The sequence below is a fragment of the Pholcus phalangioides genome, unplaced genomic scaffold, assembly GCF_987345545.1.
Source record: "Pholcus phalangioides strain wild (caught in Gottingen) unplaced genomic scaffold, Ppha-v1.0 ptg000015l_1, whole genome shotgun sequence".
In the NCBI taxonomy this organism is placed as follows: domain Eukaryota; kingdom Metazoa; phylum Arthropoda; class Arachnida; order Araneae; family Pholcidae; genus Pholcus; species Pholcus phalangioides.
The window spans coordinates 63,978,723-63,999,242 of record NW_028301608.1 but is presented as its reverse complement, the minus strand read 5'-3'; the positions used below and the strand labels follow the sequence as shown (position 1 = coordinate 63,999,242).

The 20,520-nt window shown below is 33.3% G+C and overlaps 2 protein-coding genes across 4 annotated transcripts in view; one reads left to right on the top strand and one right to left on the bottom strand.

The window, feature by feature from the left end:
* LOC149076492 (mediator of RNA polymerase II transcription subunit 13-like) overlaps positions 1-19,378 on the bottom strand; it is a 42,675-nt gene extending 23,297 nt beyond the window's left edge. Inside the window, exons 1-14 of one of the 3 annotated variants that reach the window (XM_089244066.1) lie at positions 19,341-19,378; positions 19,133-19,232; positions 11,749-12,013; positions 11,509-11,593; positions 8,225-8,305; positions 7,995-8,140; positions 7,630-7,800; positions 6,387-6,807; positions 5,532-6,063; positions 2,803-3,065; positions 2,403-2,616; positions 1,931-2,197; positions 1,342-1,420; positions 1,053-1,216 (exon numbers count right to left, since the gene is read on the bottom strand). In XM_089244066.1, the coding sequence (XP_089100192.1) occupies positions 1,053-1,216; positions 1,342-1,420; positions 1,931-2,197; positions 2,403-2,616; positions 2,803-3,065; positions 5,532-6,063; positions 6,387-6,807; positions 7,630-7,800; positions 7,995-8,140; positions 8,225-8,305; positions 11,509-11,593; positions 11,749-12,013; positions 19,133-19,201 (2,757 nt within the window). In that variant the 5' untranslated portion in view covers positions 19,202-19,232; positions 19,341-19,378. Of the gene's footprint in view, positions 1-1,052; positions 1,217-1,341; positions 1,421-1,930; positions 2,198-2,402; positions 2,617-2,802; positions 3,066-5,531; positions 6,064-6,386; positions 6,808-7,629; positions 7,801-7,994; positions 8,141-8,224; positions 8,306-11,508; positions 11,594-11,748; positions 12,014-17,364; positions 17,440-19,132 lie in introns of those variants that run through there. The other 2 variants (XM_089244065.1, XM_089244068.1) reach the window with 2 other exon arrangements.
* A 110-nt stretch (positions 19,379-19,488) lies between these two features.
* hob (bridge-like lipid transfer protein family member hobbit) overlaps positions 19,489-20,520 on the top strand; it is a 57,712-nt gene continuing 56,680 nt past the window's right edge. Inside the window, exon 1 of the mRNA XM_089244064.1 lies at positions 19,489-19,721. Within this exon, the coding sequence (XP_089100190.1) occupies positions 19,657-19,721 (65 nt within the window). The 5' untranslated portion in view covers positions 19,489-19,656. The remainder of the gene's footprint in view (positions 19,722-20,520) is intronic.

The window sequence follows — 20,520 nt, the reverse complement described above, 5'->3', positions numbered from 1 at the left end:
ATTATCAAAAACCAGTGGTGGAAATAATGATTTTGAAAGATTTGTCATAACATGATTTCTCATCACTAGACTGCTCTCATGAGCTTGACAAAATGAGGAAACAAAAAGTTTGATTAATAACATTATTTTTCTCTACTGTGTGCTCCAAATTGAGATGCTAAATTCAGAACGTAAAGTAAGAACTTCTCATGTTTAATTTTCTAACCAATATTTGATTCCACCTTTATTATATATAGAGAAAAATCAATAGGCAATAAACACAAATAATCTACATACATAAATTAATTTTCTGTCTTTGTGTTTACAAATCTATCATTTTGGACATGTCTACCAAATTGTGTATTTATACCGAATGTGACTCGACATGAACTATTTTAAAAGTAATCATAAGATATTTTAAAAGTTTATAAGAGTTGGGCAAACATCTAAAATGGTAAAAAAAGTAAATATTTTTTCAGCTTAACAATGACTTTTGAAATGTCCTCTTTCGGGAACATGGTTTCTTTAACCAATGTGTTTTACCATAATCCTTTACAATAAATTGTCACTTCTTCAATTCTATGTGTACAACGAAAATTTTAGTCATTATTGCTGATAATTTTTCTGAAACTAGTGATTTAATACAAATGCAAAAGAATCTTTCAGTTATCAAATGGATTTATAACAAATTTTTATTATAACTAAGCATAAGACTATTTTTTTAAATGCCTTTTTTTCAAAATAATATTCTGATAAATATACAGTGAAACCTAAACAGGCTGTCATTCATCTCTATTCTGCAGCCATTCTCCTATAGGAGCATTTTACTTGGAACAAAGAATAGGCTTCATGGAGTCTATATTAAAACTATATCTATTAAACAGTCACTTTTCATGAATAAGGGGTGAAACAGAAATTTTGTTTTCATTGTACCATAAACCCAAAGACAATCACACAACTTTCATTTGGCAGTCACCTCCACAGATGGCCACTTTTTCAATGGATGTCAGGTGGCTGTTTTAGAAAGGTTTCACTGTACATGTTACAATGAAAAAGAATGAAAATTTTCATACCTTAGCTTCAGATTCAAGAAATGCAGCAAGTAGCTCTGAGGAGTTTCTATCTCTCTTTGCATCAACATCAGATATGGCAGTTTCAGAACCAAGAGGACCTCCCAGAGGAGAAGGAATAGCATTTTGCTCAAAAGATGGGGGAGTCGGAAACATGCGTGACAGATCTTTGGGGAACAAAAGAACAAAATTTGTAAGCAAAAGCTTAAATTCATACTTCCACAATGCATTTTCATACACCATCCTGATTCAACCATATGGATCTGATAGAATATCACTGATGATCTCTCACCTAAAGTCATTGTCCCATTTTTTGATTTAACTCCAACATCATCAATATTAGTATTTGATGGTGTGTCTGGATCAAGGCACTACAAAAAATAAAGTAAAAAAAAAATATATATATATATATATACAAATGAGAAGAAATATCTTACCCAATATTAATAACTATATAATAGTTAATATATAAAATATAATATACATGTATATTATACATGTATATTATATACTATATATAAATATATAATATACATGTTTTGGCTTTTTGTTTGTGGTGAAACTTTCAACCCTTTTAAAGAAAATTCAATTATAAGAGAATTTTAAGAGAAAGACCTTAAGAGAAACTTTGTTACATTAAAATTAAAGCATTAGCATCAAACCATTTTCACGCTAAGTATTAATTACTCCCAATATATTCTTCTCTTGAAACACTTAATACTTATACTTTCTTGTGAATTTAAAATTAGATTTGAAAATCTAGATTTTTACACAAATATAGCAATTTTTATATAATACAAGTAGAAATAAACATATAAAAGTGAAATGTAAAATAAATTTATAAAAAGATCCCCAATACATAAATTTCATTAGTTACATACCATATCATCACTGTCAGATGAAGATGTGTCAAATATGTTGTCCAAGTCATGAGGTGTGAATGCCAAATCTTCAGCTCGTATGAACTTCTGTTGGGGTTTTTCCGGCAATTTTTGTGTAGGTGAAAGGGTATATGGCAAGTGATCAATATCTGTAGACAAAACCACTTCTTCTTTTATTGTTATACCATTTCCCTTGGATGAAGGATTTGGCGATATTTCCTCTAAAGGGGATGGAAAGCCTTCAGACATAGTTGTTCTGTCTTCTTCCTGAAATTCAAACATTTTATTAAAATTTAATTTGATCTGATAAAAATATCAAAGCTGTAAGCCTATGAAATAAAAATAAATTATGACAAAAATTAAAGGTTACTGAAAGAATTATGGAACATCATTGTATATTCCAGCATATATATATATTTGAATATCTTCCTTAACACTGACCTTTAGCTTTTTTTCACAAAAAAAAACTTACTTTAATATGTATTTCCATAGGGTATGTCCTAAAAGGAACAGAATTTTCCTGCATGCAGCCATTTTCCTCAAATTCTGTGAACTCATAAGGATCTTTCGCAGCATAAGCATTTGCTGTATATAAAGTTTCTTTGTTTTCTTCATATTCACTATTCAGTTTGTCGCTGTCACTTCCTATTGATCTTATTCTTCGCCTTTTATTTGAATATGACTCACTATGAGAAAAAGAAACAGGTGTGACTTTTTGTACAATGGTATAATTTGCAAATCGTCTGAAGATTTTGGAAAGAGAAATAAGCATCGGGAGAAGCTGTGACCTTTTCTTTCATTTCACCACTTTCCCACGATATGTCAAACAGTGTAACTAAATGATATCATTCCTTTACAAATAATCTATTTACCTGAGCTGAATAGGGGGTTTGCAATAACTATAAAGTAGTCCTCGCATGAGCAATTCCTCTTCATAATCATCATGAGATGGAGATGTAAGTGATGGTCGTTTAAGAGCTTGCGGCAGATTCTGAGCAGCAATGTCAGAAGACTCTTCTAGGAGCATTGCATTATGTTCAACCATTGGATCCATATTGCTGTTAGGACATGCTGACTCTGAATCTTTAGCATTCTCAAAATATGTTAACAGTGATGCATGAAATGGAGAAAGCATCTGAAAAAGCATAATAGAAAAAATCCCACTAATTTTGCAATTTCTGATCAATACAAAGTAAATTTTGATAACACTTGATATTTAAACTGTCACATAGGATTACCTATGGATTACAAGCACAAACACTGCAATATGCAATACAATTACAGTTATACAGTTAGAGCCAGTTTGTTAACTATTCATCTAATTATGTGAGTAACAATGCAATCTAGACATGAGGTCTTAATTTAAATACTACTCTGAAAAAATTCCAAGATTGTTTAGACCATATGTGAAATTGCTTGAATAAGGATGGATGGGCATAAAACAACAGATTAGTCTTCTCCTGTAGTCCCTCGACTCAACCATACATTTAGTGCCAGGTTGGAATTAAATGTATTGTTGAGTCGAGCTCCATCAATTAAATATCACCAAAAACCAGGCCATTTGGGTTCCCCCCCCCCCCCGCTTTAGAAAATACACCAGAAATGGTGTGTATATAGATACATATATTGAGTATATGTTCTTTGTCCCCCCCCCCCCCACACTGAAAAAAGTTAAAATGACGGTCCTGCCGAAAACACAAAAATCACAAGAAAAAGAAAATAGAAGCTTTCATCTTTGAAAGAGTAAGCTTGTTTGTGATATAGAAAGTAAACAAATATTGAAATAATTGCTTTAAAATGAGAAAATATTCTAGATGACTAAATCGATTAATTCATCTAAAATAAGTCATGCTTGAAATTAAATTAGGCCATAAGTGTAGAACCTGGGGATTTAGAACACAAGTCTCTCCTCATTCTAGGTCCTTGAATTATATATACATGTTATGACAAATGTGATAAATCTGGTTATTATACATAATTAACTGCCATTTTGATAACTTGATAGATTTTGCAAATTTATCACATTTACGGGTGATTTATTTATGTACCCTACCTTGTATTGGTAAATATGATAAATCATGAATTAATTACTTAAATTTACCAGTCATTTTTTACTCAAACTTCAGTCTAGGATGATGGATTCGATCTATGTTGATTATATGGGTTTAACTTTAATTCAATTTTTATAGCAAAATATGTGTAGTGCACCCATGTGTATGGGAGAAACTAATGTGTGGAATTTAAGTGATATTTCTGCCCTATATATTTCTTTCCTATTTACCATACTTACCAATTTCATTCAGAAATTATGCATAATTACCAGTAAAAGTGATAAATGTGGGAAAATCTATTAAACTTACTGAGATGATTAGTGATTATACATAATTGTAATTGTTATGCATTATTTCATCAATTGATCACATTTACTACAATATATATACAGGATGTCTGGTCACCTTGGCCTTGCAATGTTTTTTTCATATCAGTGCCTCTAAACAGAGTAAAGAATTAAATAATGCCATTGAGGCTTGTGTGTGCTTTCTGAAGCTCCAAATTATGGATTGTGATGATAAGAAATAATGGGTAAAGTTATCATTTATAACTTGCTCTGAACCAGGGGTGCACAGCCTTTGGCCTACAAAAGGTGTTTAAAAAATTAATAAAACAAATGATAAGTACACAAGTTTGTGACCTACTACTACACCACACATTTACCTCGTCCATATTCCTCTGCGGAACCTCTAACGAATTGGTACATGCGGGAATGTGTTTGTAGGTGTAGTGAAACCTGACGTGAAGTATGTTTCTGTGTAATGCTTGTTATGTGTAGTGCTGCCATCTGAAACCAGTTTTTCTAACTATGAGTGAAGTGTAATGATGGAATAATTAATCATTGTAGGCCTGTTGCTCTCTGTGGCGAGACTATTTAATGGAGAGATTGGCTCACATTTGCGCTTCAAAGTTGGGAACCACAGGAAACCAATTCAGCCGACCACCACTATGGCGACGGTGGGGTTCGAACCCGGATCCTAGTGATGCAAGTCCGTCATTATGACCACTCGACCACCACAGCGGCAAGTTTGTGACCTGCAAGCGATCATCGTCTCACATATCTGGCCTGTGTATCAAAGTTTGTGCACTCTTGCTTTAAACCAGTGATTACCAACGTGGGCATTAACTCCCCTGGGGGTGATGGAATGTTCCAAGGGCGGTAAAAGCTACGGGTATAACATAGGATCCTATGGGTTAGATTGCATTGGGGGGCAATGAGAGAAGACAATTTTTGAGAAAGGGGGCAATGGGACAAAAAAGGTTGGGAAACTATACTTTAAACTATATGAGTGAAGAGGTAAGTATATAGATTCATTTTTTATTATACTTCAATTTTCATATTATGTTTGTGAATATTTTCAGCAGTTCTAATTAACTTTATCCGAGCTCAACTATATTAGAGAATCTACATCTAATTTAATTAAGAATTTAATTGATTTTGTTAAAAACCTATTAAAACAAAATTTCAAAAGGTTTATAATTGTACTGCTGAGATTCATAGGTGCTGAATTTGTATGAACATTTGAGATACATGCTAAAAACTACTTACTTCATCAGGCATAGCCTTCTCTTTAATATTGATTGTGGGACCAATGTCTGCATTTGTGAAGATTACATCATGGTTATCTGTCAAATGATTTCCATTTTCTTTGGCGGCAGGAGGATGAGGTGACAGAGTTGGCATCACAGGATCAGATGAGCAAACAATGGACGAACTAGCTTCAACAGAAGGTACATTTGAATGTGAATCTACAGACGAAGGTTGTGTCAGCGGTGTGTGTAACTGAGGCAGTGAGACGAGACCTCCACTTTGTGAAGCAGGATTCACTGAGAGATTCTTCTCAGAATTACTATTAGTTGTACTGCCGAGATTCATAGGTGCTGAATTTGTATGAACATTTATGAGAGGATTGTCTGCTAATAATGAAAACTCTTGGAAGTCTATATCTTGCAAAACATTTCTTTTGTGAAAAGGTACAACTTTTGACAGATTTTGATTTTTATCACTTTTACTGAGTCTGCCACTGAAATATTCATTTTCTTTTGCGTGGTGAGACCTCCCATCATTTGATGAAGTTTTTCTGTAAAATAAAAGATTAAATGATTGGATAACTTTTGAAACTAAAATGAAATTTATCTTTTGATACTGAAAATCACTATAAAGAAAATTTTTCATAAGAATACCATACTGATGAATGATGAAAAGTATATCTATATATTAACTAGTAATAAAAATTCATGAAACATTAGCATCAATGCACAGATAGTAAGGTTACACAAGTCACAGTAAATACAGAATTTCAATAATATGTTACAATAATATAATTGTTACATATTATATATATAATTATCAACACCAATGTTTGCAACCAACAAATTGTTAAAAATTGTCCAACGAACTCACCCACAACAAGAACACTTTGATTTGGTGGTCGAGGGATCCTGAAATTTCCACATTGGCTGGGTTTCATCACTTTTGTCATTTTTCAAAATTATAGATGCTTCCTCGCAGGCGGAGTATTTTAAAGCTGCTGAATAAGTAGGCTTAACGAGACTATCATTAGCATCTGGGAGATTGTTTCTAACTGCAAGCACTTTTTGATTGGGTGTCTTGATTTTGTTGTGAGCATCAGTGTGTTCAAAGCTTCTCTCTGGAGATGTTGGGGGTGTAAGTATACTGGGTGGCCCTATTTGTTTTGAATTTGTACTAGATACCTGAGCAACATGGTCAGACAAGCTCTGCCCATTTTTCTCAGCACATGCTGCCAAATGATCATCTTGAACTACAAATACATATGATGCAGGGTACTTCAAGTGTACATTACCTATATAGGGAGAGAAATGAAATAATCAGATGATGAAACTTCAAATAAAATACACTAATATTTTCATAAATCTTTGTCTTCAGATAGTTTATACAGACAAAGTTAAAATATGCAAATATAAATACAAACACAACAGGCAAATTGCCAAAGGAGGTGGATGAAGAAAGATGCCCATAAAAAATATGGACGTCAAGTATAATTAAAATACAGCACCCCAAAGTAAAAGGATATATCTTGAAAATAACTAACAATATATATTGCTCATAAAAAAGATTACAATTGTCTTATCTAAGAGATAATCCATTTATTAACAGCCCTATTACAGAAAAAAACCCTGCAACACAACCATGGAGTTGTCCCTTATTAAACTGTACTGATGTCTCCTTGTTGAAACAGTTTACTGTATTGTCATTGCTTTCATATCAACTAATTCATACAATATAAAAATTCTCATAAACACTAAACTTGGAAAACTATTCAAGGAAGGAAAAATTTTAAAACTACTTCCTCCAATCAAATATCAGAATGTGCATCCATTAAAATCAGGAGCTACTTTATAATTTAATTGAAGAAACACCAAAAGTAACTTCAATACAGCATTACATGATAAATTTTCTGATTACAAATTATATTACATTTGCATTGCAAGTTAGCACAAAAACATGAAAATAGCAAGCTTTGAATTTTAGAATTATCTGTTAAAACTTCAATGTTTTATTTCATAAAGTCTTAATGTGAATGTGATAAAAATCAAACTGTAATATTTAAAATTCTTTAAGTTATGAAATGTTCAAAATGCAAAAAAATATTAAACATACTCACCAACTAAAACCTCAACAACAATTGGCTGATTTCCCTCTTCATTGTTTGTACTCTGTTTAGTCAAAGGATAAAAACTATGCCATTCTTTCAAAACTTTTAAGGCGATTGGGTCATTGCTTTTGTATGTTTGTCCTGTAAGAGTTCCAGCCATGCCATATGGACCAAGAATAACTGTTTCAAAAAAAAATTGCAGGAACATTTAGTAACAACTCTTTTGCTAAAGTTAACAAAACATAATAATTACATAATTAAAGAAAACATAATTACAATAACTTCATGCAAAGGCGCAAAAGAGGCCAACATTCAAAATGACAGATAAAAATGACTTTTCAGGTCTTAATCTAATAATCTTGAATGGAACTCACCCCTGATGTTCGTCTCTCCAGACTGACTGGCAATAAGGTGACACTTTTGCAGAGGATAAACTGAAGGTGCCACACGCATATCCACACTTGTACAGACAGTGCTCTCCCCATGCACAAAAAAAGTAAAGGCAAAGGCAATCTGTGATCTATGAAAAAAAATTCTTTAAATTAGATGAAGTACCAAAACAAAATAACCAAACAAAAACAAATACAAGCTATGTGATGTTTACCTAGAGGCATTTTTGTGAGGCAGGCTTTGAGGTTCGATAAAAAACCTACCAAGACGAGTGAATCCCCTTGTCAATAAACACCTGGGAAAATTTTAATTGTAATTAACAAAAAGCAATAATTAAAAAACATGTGTTGCTCAAATACAAAATGCACGGAAAAATTTGATATTAATATTAAAAAAATCTATTGTTATAAAATAAATTGATAATTTACAGTCAAGTTCCAAACACATATTAGGCATGCCTCAGATATATATAAACTAGAACTATCAAGATTCCTAATGCAATATTTTTCAGCATGTTTCACTATTCCCTTATGAGGAGCATGTACAATCAAATTACCAGTTTGAAGAAATTAAAAACCCATGATAGCAGGGTTGGGGTTCTTCTGGAAGAAACATATTTCTTTTGAAATAGTGCAAGAAACTGCAAGAAACTGAAAGAATGTGTACTAATTATTGTTTAGTTAAAGTGCATGTAATTAATTCCTGTTATTTCACTTCACTGGTTGTGAAATAATATCAAATATGATTTGAAGAAAGAATATTTTTTTTAACATTTAATTATAAATATCTTAACCAGGATGTGCAATATACAATTTTCTCATGAAAAGCCCACATATTAAAACAAAGTATTTCAATTACTGCACAAAATATTAATCTGAGAATATAAAAAAATATTATATAATTCAAAGTATTATGAATAAATGAGTGTGTGCAGAAAATTATTGTATTGCATAAAGACTTTATGGTAAAAATGTGTTAAGAACTTTAAAAAGCTAATTATTGGTTTTCTCCACGAGTTAGTTTGATATGCTCAGCACATTTTTCTTCTAATCACTTGGCAATATTTAACTATAAGAGTATTATGTCGCATGTAACAAAAGTGTAAAAGTATTTCAGGAATCATCAAATAGGATTGGTATATGATTAACAGAACTTTCCTATGCAATAAGGCCAAAGTTGCTGAGACATCAGATGTAGCAGATAATTGAAATGCTTAGAAGCATTATCAATCGCAACATTTTTTCCCCATTGTGACTACCTCTATGAGGCAGATAAAAACATACTTGACATAATTAGAAATTTCGTACAGAGTTCACAGATTTGATGTAGCAACTATAACCCATTAAAGCACTCAATATATCAGCTACAGAGAGTAGCAAATAGTACTGATTTTTTTTCACGAACGAATGGGGCTTTTTACAAAATTCTGCCTTGATACTTGCCTTATTTCTAGGGTGAAAGATTAAATTCTGAACAAGAACTGTGGCAAAGTATAGTAACTTTTGACTTTTTTTAACTGCAAGTGGAAAACTTACTTTTTCTCACACCGTTAATAGAGGGTTAATCTAATTAATAATCACTGTTAATAATAAAAGGGTTTTTAAAAAAAATGGTCAGAAAAAATGAGTTTAAAAGCTGTGATAGTGTTAAATTGCTTCTAAGTTGCCTCACAAATTCAGCAGGTTTAAAAAGAATTTCATATACTTTTTGGATTTACCCACTCAACTTTGGAACAGCCTGATGGTATAACAAAAAAGGTTTAGTTATACCATGAAACACTGATATAAGGGATGCACTAAACTGATAAAAGTGAACAATTTTAAAATGGTTATGTTTCTTGTCCATAAAAGTAATTTAAAGTTTATACATAAAGGACTTTTTATTTAAATATACAGCAAATAAAACCTTTCAAAATGTATATTATATTATACAGTTGATAGAATCCTCTTGTAACAGCAGTAAATTAAGCTTATCGTTGCATGAATATGAAATATAATTTTTTACAAATCAGTTTCTTCCACATTCAATGGAAGAAACCAATTTCTTTCCGCTATTTTTTCCATGGTTTTTTTCAACTGAGAATAAGATTCCTAACCATAGCAGCGACCTGATGTTGTGCATACCTGTGTCTTTGTAGATATGTCAATCAAAATACTTTTAAGCACTCCTTCAAGTTCTGCAGGACTTGAAGTGTTTATTACTTTAAAAGTTATAAATAATTTTGTCAATTATATTGAAATTAGATGAACAGATTTTAAATTTTCAACAAAATTTCTTTAGGTCTAATGAAAAACTAGATATGTGACATTGGTCAAAGGACTGATATAATTTTTATAATTTAATGCATTTGCCATATCTTACATTGTAGTGTAAATGATGAATACAAAAGGAAGACTAGTTTGTTCTGCTTGGAAGAAGCAGGGTCTGCAGTTTTTTCAGAGTGGAAAAAACTGGCCAACTCTTCAAAAGATTAATGTGGTTATTAATTTGTATACATAATTAAATTAGTGAAATTAAATTTACTTAATGTTGTAAAACAATATCCATTTGCTTGATCTAAAGCATAAATTCTAACGTATATGATAAATTATTGAAGGAAAACTAGTTTCTTCTGGATGGTTTTTTCATGGTTTTCCCACTTTGGAAGAAACTGTCCAACCCTGCATGATAGTGAACGAATTAAACCTGATTAGTAGATCAATATTACTAACACCATACTTATATCCTGCAAAAAAATAACATACTGTTCCTTCTGAGAGATACAAGGCATACACTTTGTTCCTCATAAAAAAAATTATGTTCAAGATGTGCAAAATTTTATTTTTTTATTCAATCCCCCCCCCCCAAAGAAAATGAAGTTTTTGGATTATTTTGCCTTCTTCCAATTGATTTCATTATCTAGTATTGGTATTAAAGATCGTGAAAACTATGCTGAAAAATATTTTATAACATGCAGCTAGCCTCAGTAGCATAAAAGACTTCCATGTAAAGATTTCCTGCAGCTTTAACATTTACAAAGAAACATGTGTAGTTTGACTAATTATGATGCAATACTATATTGGTCAATTTCGACAAGTGAAAATTCTGAGAGGTGAAGCCACACCAATACTGAAAATATAAAATTACACTTTTAGGTGCTCAAATACACTTTCATAATATGGAATAGGCTTAAAAACCATCACTTAATTTCCACTATACAAATTATTTATATGGATTAAATATTGTTTATACCAATTTATGTTTTTCCTATCTCTAAATATAAAGCTTAGTTACATTTTGCTTAAAATTAAAATAGCTCATTTGATAACCATTTTTAACTTTGAGCAAAATATAACTGCAAAAAATATAAAACTCTGTGAATGTTGTGTTTTCTTCTAATCTCATTTAAGAGTGAAATAGAAAGCTGTATGTAAATCTCAAAGCTTTTGAACAAAGTTGAAATATCAATTTGAAATTTTATATGAATTCAATGATGAGATAAAAAAAATCAATACAAACTTTTCAATTAAGTTGTGTAATGCTTTAAACAATAATATTCGGCATTCATATGACAACCCAGTTTCCCAAGACCCTCTTTCAGTTTCTGAAAAATACAAATACATGCAAAAAATTCAAATTACACCGGTTTTCATTATATAATACATAATTTTAACATGTATTAAAATAAAAAGTTAAATTTCTATCTGTGGTGGGGTGGAAATTAAGATTTGCAAAATTATTTTTGGGTGTTGCTCTTACCTCTTAGGTGAGGTCCAACCAAATCTGTGACATCCGGTTCTTCTCCATACCAGAAGATCCAAAGTTCCTTGTTATGACAAAGCTGATTGGCTTCATTTCCAAATGACTGGCTAAAAGATGTTCTTTGGGAATTTACACGACGCCAAACACATAAATTACCAGCAGATAAGCATTTAGAATAAGCAAGGAGTATGGGATCATCTAAAGGACTAACATATAACACATCTGTACATAAACGCCTCCATTTGAACTCGCTCAAGTCAGCCTGAAAAAAAAGTAAAATGATAAAATTCATTTGATTATACAAAAATGCTTCATTTCTATCAATCAAAAAAATACTTTAGTCCAATTTTTATGCCAGCTATTGTAAGGTAAATAAATTAGCCTTCATAAGCAAAAGCAACTGATTTTTTGAAAATTATTTTATACCACTTAGGCCTACGTTTATCTAAATAACTACTCAACAGTCAGTATCAAAGTAATATTCAATACATTGGTTTTAATTTGACAGTTTCCATTATTTTATGCAGGGCTTGGTACATCCCAGACACCAAGTTGCGTGCAGAGGATTGAAAAAACATAAGAAAACAGCTTGATTTCAGAAAAAAAATCAGGTGGTCCTCACATGGTACAAGCAGTTTATAATGGAAAAATTATTAAAAAAAATAATTGGGATTCTTTTTGAAATGATCAACACTAATTCCTGAAAACTCATCTGATGAAGTTAAGGAAACACAAATTATGATTAGCCTCAGCGATTGATAAAGATTTATCACATTTATGATGACACAGTTCATTTCATATGGTCACTTAACTCTATAATGCCCAGATCGCCCGAAGTCGGCCGAGTAGGTTAATGCCCATAACCGCCTCAAGTCGGCCCAGCTAGGGGGTATGGGTATGTTTTGGTGGGCTTTTGTCACCAACGGGGAAGAAGATGAAAGCTCTTGTCAGAGGCGGGAACGGGAAAGACAACTGCAACGCCCTATCAATGGGATTTTAAAAGCTGATGTACTAGAATGTTCCTTGAGAATGAACTAAGGGTGCTCAATGCATTTTACAAAAAGATAATACTGTGAGGAAAGGGGTGTTTTCAGTATATATATAGACAAATTATCTCCCGAAAATCCATTGAAATGAAGGGGTGAACGTCAATGCAAAGGGTGGCATGAATAGAAACTCATGGAGGGTGGGGAGAGGGAAAGTGGCCGAAATTTGGACGAGTCCACTTCGAACACAAAAAACTTGGTATTTTCACGACCCTCCCAGGTTTTCTACCTGGGCGTTAAAGAGTTAAATAGCAAGTGTGCTATCTTGAAATGCTTATTTTTATAACTCCAAAGCCAACCTCACATTAATCCTTTCAGACCTTGATGCCACAAATGTGTGGGTTGCTTTTTGTCACTGTACAATTTTTTTCTTTTGACCTCACTAGACCAGACCAGAATGTAAGTTTTTGCCAGTTCCTGGCTATGTGATCATGCGGCTTAAGAAGTGGCCTTTGGGACTCTGTGAAAACTAACAATTTTGACCTGAGTTAAGCCCTGACTTTTAAAGGATTGTGTGTTTTGAGTTAGAAATATGGTGAATATGAAGTTTGGTGGCTTTGATCAGAAGACAGCACTTAAAGTTGGCTTCCAGGAGAAAGTGCCTCCGGGAAAAGTGATTACATAAAAATTTAAAAAAACAATAAAATTCTGGAAAAAACTATGTGAAGATGAATATACCCTGCTTATCTTTGCTGAAAAAATTTGAACAAAATGAATTATTTTTTCACAAAAAATAAATAAATTGAAAATTTGAACATGTTTTTAATGCATTTTTTGAGTATCAAAAATGCAGAAACATTTCAAAAATTTAAAAAAATTGATGCTCAGGTCTGAAAGGATTAATGTTTTAACTGAAAAAAAATTCGATTAATTTTTTCATGGCTGAAACATAAATCAAAACTCCGCTTGTTCAAAATTGGCACAAACAAAAAAAGTTGCTGCAAAAGTTGTTACCAGACATTGCACTTTATTCCCATTTATATAATATGGTGTGTTGATGTTAAAATATTTGCAATAGACAGAATATCACTATTTGACTAACCCAACTTGGCAATATTTGGCAGGGTTGATGGCCAGAGCTTGAAAAACTGAGAAAAAAAATTTAGGTGCCAGCAAAATTTCTTAGGATCCTGACATATTTGTTTTGGAGAAAAACTATACAAAATCATGAGAGATTATGTTATTTTCTCAGCGCAGCATGCATGTTAAAAAAAGAAAGTTGTGTTACTGGTATATAGGTAGTGCACTTGGGCAGTATACAAGAGGATTCTAGTTCGATTCCCGGAGGAGGCATAACTTTTCTTTTCAAGTTTTATATTGGCATAACAACCAGAAAAATCTCTTTCCCAGTTCAGAATAATGTTTTTGTATAACTTTTACGGGGCTTAGTGACAGTATTTCTATGTTGACGTATAAAATGAGATAAGTTCCGAAAATGGTGTTTCTTCAGACTCTAAAATGGATGGCCTCTATATAAAAGAAACAAAGCACCATTTTTAACATTTTTGAGCTATACTGACATCTAAATTATTGAAAGAGGCGAGATTTTTTTATCTAAATAAAACCAGTGACATATAGACTGTGATGCAGTCTGTGTCCACTTGACTCAACTGCCAAACTGAAGAGATAACTGAATCGAAGATAACTCTAAATAGCTTTTTCTCAGTTTTGATTTAATGGCGCTTGGTTCCTTTTATATAAAAGCTGTCCAATTAATAATCACCAGAGCTTGATAAGTTGAAAAACAATTTAGGCACTAACAAGAATTTTTAGGAGTAATTTTTTAATTAAAAGACTGTTGAAACTTGTTTTTAAAACTTGTCCCGAACTTGAATCATTCATTTTCCTGTTGGTAAAGATGTTATTATTTCCAAAAACAAAAATTAAGTTTTCTTCAGACCCCAAATTAGTGATCACACATAGAATTTTAGGTGCCAAAGTAGATTTTTCAGATGCTGCAACACTCCAACTTTGGGTCAAGCAATGGTAATTGCACATGGCACTGGTACTAACTTTTTTAATCACATCGGTGTCCCAGGATTTGTGATATAGACCTTGGTAATCACACATGGGGGCGACACCAATTTTTAAATTGCATTTACAACCTAGGTTTTGTCAAGCCCTGTTAATGGTGCTTACAAAAGGAGATGATGATTTTGCAAACTTGGAAATGGATTGGGAAATTAGTGACAAAATGGTCTGAAATCCATGTTTCGGGAAATAGCCGAGGATTTTTAGGAGGTGCATGTATGGCTTAGGAAAGTAACAGTTAAAAATACAAGGCTGACCTCCCTCTGGTGTCAACCCCCTACTGACAACAAACCCTGGACCCAAAGATACAGCCCAGTCAGCTTTCACCCTGTGGTAGGGTGACATTTATTTTTACCATATTGTTGAACAGAGAGGTCTATACAAGAGAATGCAATACATAAATTATTTAACATTGTATGAAAATTTTGTGATCATGGGAGAATCAACAATAGCAGAGGAAAGTTTGTTACATTCAGCTTTGGTATGATGAAAGAAGTTTTTTTTTAAAGCAGTCAGTACAAGTAAAAATGAGTTAAGTTTTGAGGGATGTTCAAGTCAATTGGAAAAGTAGAATGACTTAGCTAGAATACTAGAAGTATCAAAGTTAAGATGGCAATGGAGAATCGTAGAAAGTAGGGTCTGCCCTCTGCATTCATGAATTTCCTATTTGCGATCTTTCCCAATTTTCTGTGAAAACACCATTGCAGTACTAATTCTTGTATCAGAACAAAACATAAATTGGTGTTAAATGTTTTAAAAACCCCTCCTGAAGTTTTGGTTAATGATAAAATTCTCTATATGGGGACGTTCAAGTATTACGTCATCATCGATGGGAAGGGGGGGGGTTCCGATTTGCTGACATTTGATGACAAGGGGGGAGGGGATTGGATAATGCTTATGTCAGCAACCACCCTTTATGAAAATATGAATTAGGATTCAGAGGGACAGAGCTGATGACGAAATTTTGCTGACAAGGGGGGGGGGTCAAAAATGGCTAAAAATTTGCTTACGTAATACTTGAATGGACCCTATGCCTTCTAACTCCACAACTAGCACACATTACTCAATGATGATTGTGCAGGCATTCGAAGATGATGCAAATGCAGGAATTGTCTTAAAATCATGGATGAATTACACTGATGTCATTAGCATCATTGCTAGAACTGTGGAAGCTATAAGGATTCATATATATATATCTCATATTGGAAGAACTTTGGTAACAATGTGTGCCCGAGTACACATCAATTTCTACGAAGCCAGCCAAAAAAGTTATGAAAGATATCGTTACGTTAGCAAAGAAAGTTCATAGAGACGGGTTCCAATGAAGTGGACACAGGAGAAATTAGAAAATTAACATCAATTCAAAAATCAACCTGGGAGGATTAGTCATACTGACTGCTCCTGAAACCGAAGAATATGGCATGATGATCAAGATTAAGAAGTGAATGACAAGTTCATCATAAACAACATAGTGCAAGGGCTTTGTATGTTTAAATTGGCAATGGATTTTTTCCATGACACAGACCCATCTATGGTACATTTTTCACAATAGAAAAATTTGAAGAGGAAACCTTGTTACCACACCCTTTCTTTCAAACCAAGCATGAACAAAAACTCTATCACCTTTAGCCAATTTTAGGTGGCAAGACCTTGTAGGAAGTTACCATATACCTCCCAAAGCAGAATGTTTTGCATTGCTCTGCAACGAGCCCTCGGCTGACTGGAAATGTTCTACAGTAAAAACTCTCTTTACCCCAACGGTGACCTATCAGTTAGAAATTCTTCGGAATATAGACTGGGTCGCCGTTTTGGTTAGTAAGTAAAAATTCACATAATAGTGTATTTTCTATACTTTTCTTAAAATTCTTCCAGATTGTTCTACAGTAGCACTGATTGTTCTGTGACATATATCGCAGATTTCGGCACATTCTGCTTTGGGAGATTTCACTGTGTATGGTTTTGCTGCCTTCCCATTATAATCCAATTTTCTTAGCCACTCATACCCAGAATTTGCTACTCAAAACAAACTTAGCCCTCTTGTAAACAAATACACCTCTGATTTAGGATTTCATTTGAAATAACATAAAACCCAGAAAGCTGATCCTATGTAAAAGCGCTAGCATCAACCTTGAATCTCTTAAGGGATAGATGAAGAAATAACCTTTCATCCATGGGTAATGCATTATTTCATTACACATACTCAACTGATAGCATAGATCTATCCAAGATCACAATAATATCACATCCCAATACAAATCAAACTACAATAACATGACATAAAAAAGATTTATCTACAGTAGGTACTTCATTTCGGGGTTTGAATTTAATTGAATACAGTTGTTTTGCATCTCGATCAAAATCATTCTGAGAGATAGAGAGGAGGAGAGAGAAGAAAAAAAATAAGGAATCAGCAGTGTTATAATCACCATCAAGATTCCTAATCATGTAAGCATATTTAGAACATCTTGAGATAGATGTCCAAACTAATAACTAGCATTTAAATATTTTTTAAAGACGCAATATAAACTAAACTCACCAACGAGAAGAAATTTGTATGACAATCTTCAAGGCTAGCCCCATTAGTGACGTCAGACATGAATGTCATTATAGAGCAGGGCTGAACAAAATCACAAAAAAATCTAGGCATTAAAAAACTTTACCCGAAGAAAAAGGTCCAAAATAATGCTTCATTTGACATTTTCAGGGGCATAATAGCCCTCTTTCATGTTGGCAGATATGCTGCTATCCCCACAGCAGAATATGCCAAAAACTGGCATATGTCACATGACAATCAGTGCTGCCGCAGAACAATCTCAAGGAGAATTTTATGGAATGAATAGAAAACACTATACAGGAATGTTTACTGTACAACATTTCTAGTCAGCTGAGTGCTCGTTGTGGAATACTGCAAAACATTCCACTTTGGGGGGCATCTATAAATTCCAAACATTTTGTGATGATCTCAGCGTGCAATTTAATAACTACACAAAGAATATTTAGACACCAATAAAAAATTTTTAGTTGCCATGGCGCTTGTCCAGCCCTGTTACAGAGACATCACATTAAACTGGCATACTTGATGATGGAATAAAAGATGTTTGAAAATTAGTGACAAAATGGTGAAATCCATGTTTTAGGAGACAGTTGAAGGTTTTAAGAAGCGCATGTATGGCTTACGGCCCATTTACATGCAATAAGTGATTTCGCAGATAACTAAATTTTAAGTTTGCAAGTTTTCAAAAACATGTACACATGTTAAGTGGATTTAGTAAATGCTCATTGGATAATTTTTATACAAGGCCCACTGGTTCATGCACGTAGGTCTAGTTGACAAAAAATAGAATCCAGTTTGTTTCCTTCTCAACTACATCATTTGACAACTTAACGGCATGTAAATAACCCTTACGTGTGCATACGTTTTTAAGTACTTTGGTGACAACTTCAAATTTAATTAACTACTAAATCACTGAACACGTGTAAACAGGTCTTCAGTAACAGTAGTAAGTTGAGAAAATAAAATCGAAAATACATAAGGTTGAACCTTCCCTTGATGTTATCCCTTACTAACAACTTACCCTGGGCCCACCGCAAGATATAGCCCAATCAGCTCTCCCCTTGTAAAGTAGCATGGACTACCTGTGCTGGTTATACAGTTTGACCATTTCCCCCACCCCCATTCTTGTCCAATTATCTTGACGGCTCAGTCACCTGAATTCGCCACCCTGGGCAAATTCAGGTGACTTCCCCTTCTTTTAAAAAAATACACCTCAGATTTTGGATTCAATTCAAAACAACATACAACCCCGAAAGCTGATCCTCTGTAAAAGCGCTAGCATGAACCTTTAACCTCCTAAGCAATAGCTGAACATATCACCTTTCATCCATGGGTAGTGCATTTCATTTACACACACATACACATCACTCAGTTGATGTGTGCATAGATCTATTCCACCAACATCAAATCAAGCTCTATAAAAGCCACAACAATTTGCAACATGGCATGCAAAATAAGAGAGAGATCCATCTACACTAGATGCTTCATTTCGGGGTCGGACTTAATTGAATGCAGTTGTTTTGCAACAGCATCTTAATCAAGATCATTCCGAGAGAGAGAGAGAAGAAAAAAAAAAGATGGGGAATCAGCATAGTTTTAATCATCATCAAGATCATGCTCTACGGCAGGTGCAGTTCATAATCACGTTAGCATATTTAGGACATCTTGAGATAGATGTCCGAACTAACAACTAGAATATTTAAATATATATTAAAGAAGAAGAAAAAAACGCAGTACAAACTAAACTCACCAACGAGAAGAAATTTGTGTGACAATCTTCAAGGCTAGCCCCATTAGTGACGTCGGACATAAATGTCATTATAGAGACATCATCACGTCAAATTGGCATACTTGATGATGGAATAAAACGCATGTTAAACATGATCTAAATCATAATGAAAAAAAAAAATTATATCAAAAAAAAAATCATGAGAAAAAAAAATTGGGGTCTAACAAACCATTATCTTGACAACATGGCGACAATGATAACTAAACGGAAAAATCCGCTAGAGGACAGTGTTATCAAAATATTTGGTTGGATGTTTTGTACCACGTGAATCTAAACGTCACTTTTTTTTCAATTTTATTTATTTTCTATCGCGCATAACATCGTAACATGGGGGCATTCTTCCGGGTGTCGTAACAACAATAATAATAATAATATGATCATGATCATACGGGAGTATCGTAACATTGTAATTGAAATATTTCCTCGGTCTTTTTTTTTTCAAATATTATTCCGGGGCGGAAAATGTTATTAAAATGTTTTAGGGAATGGAGATGGGAAATCTTTGGTGGGCTCTTCTCGCTCTACCCTTAATCGCTCTTTTCTTACTCAGGTAAGTTTTTTTTTATTTTTGAATGGATATAAATTTATGGCTCTTTTCCCTATTTTGGTTAAAAGGGCACGCACGCTTCCCGTGGGAGTGGGAATTTGTAAACACGTTTTTGTATTCTCTGTATGATTCTTAGCCTAGTTGGGGGAGGGAAAAAAAAAGCAATGACAGTTATTGTTTAGGTTTTTTTTTTTTTTTTTATTCTGAGAAAGAAACTTGTAAATATTTTGCCGGAAATGACCGTCTTATTAATAGTTGTTCCGGAAATATCCCTTTGAGTGTGGGGGGGGGGAACAGTTATTTTCTTCCACTATATACAACTTGATACTTATTTATAAGAAGGCATATATATATATAAGATTGTAGATCACACATGCTCAAAACCCATATCCCGCGGGCCGAATGTGGCCCGCGAAAATAACCAAACCACTCCAATGAAAGATTATCAAAACACAAGCTGCCAACAGCACATTTCTAGATTACTTCAGTGGTTTACACCACATATCCAGATTGTTTAAGGCAGTATTCACCGACATGGTTTAAACTGTAGTCACAATTTTTTTGATAAGAGATCGACAGAGATTGGTTAAATTCAGGTTTTTAACCAATCTATATTGATCTCGTCCAAAAATTGTAACTACAGTTTAAACCATGTCGGTGAATGCGGCTCTTAAGGTGCCAACGACACATTTCTAGATGTGGAAATGTACTATTGGCAGCTTGCAATATGAAAATTTGCTTACGGTTACTTTAGAAGATGGCTTAAATGGCCCGCTACACGCTTCCAGATCATTTAAATGGT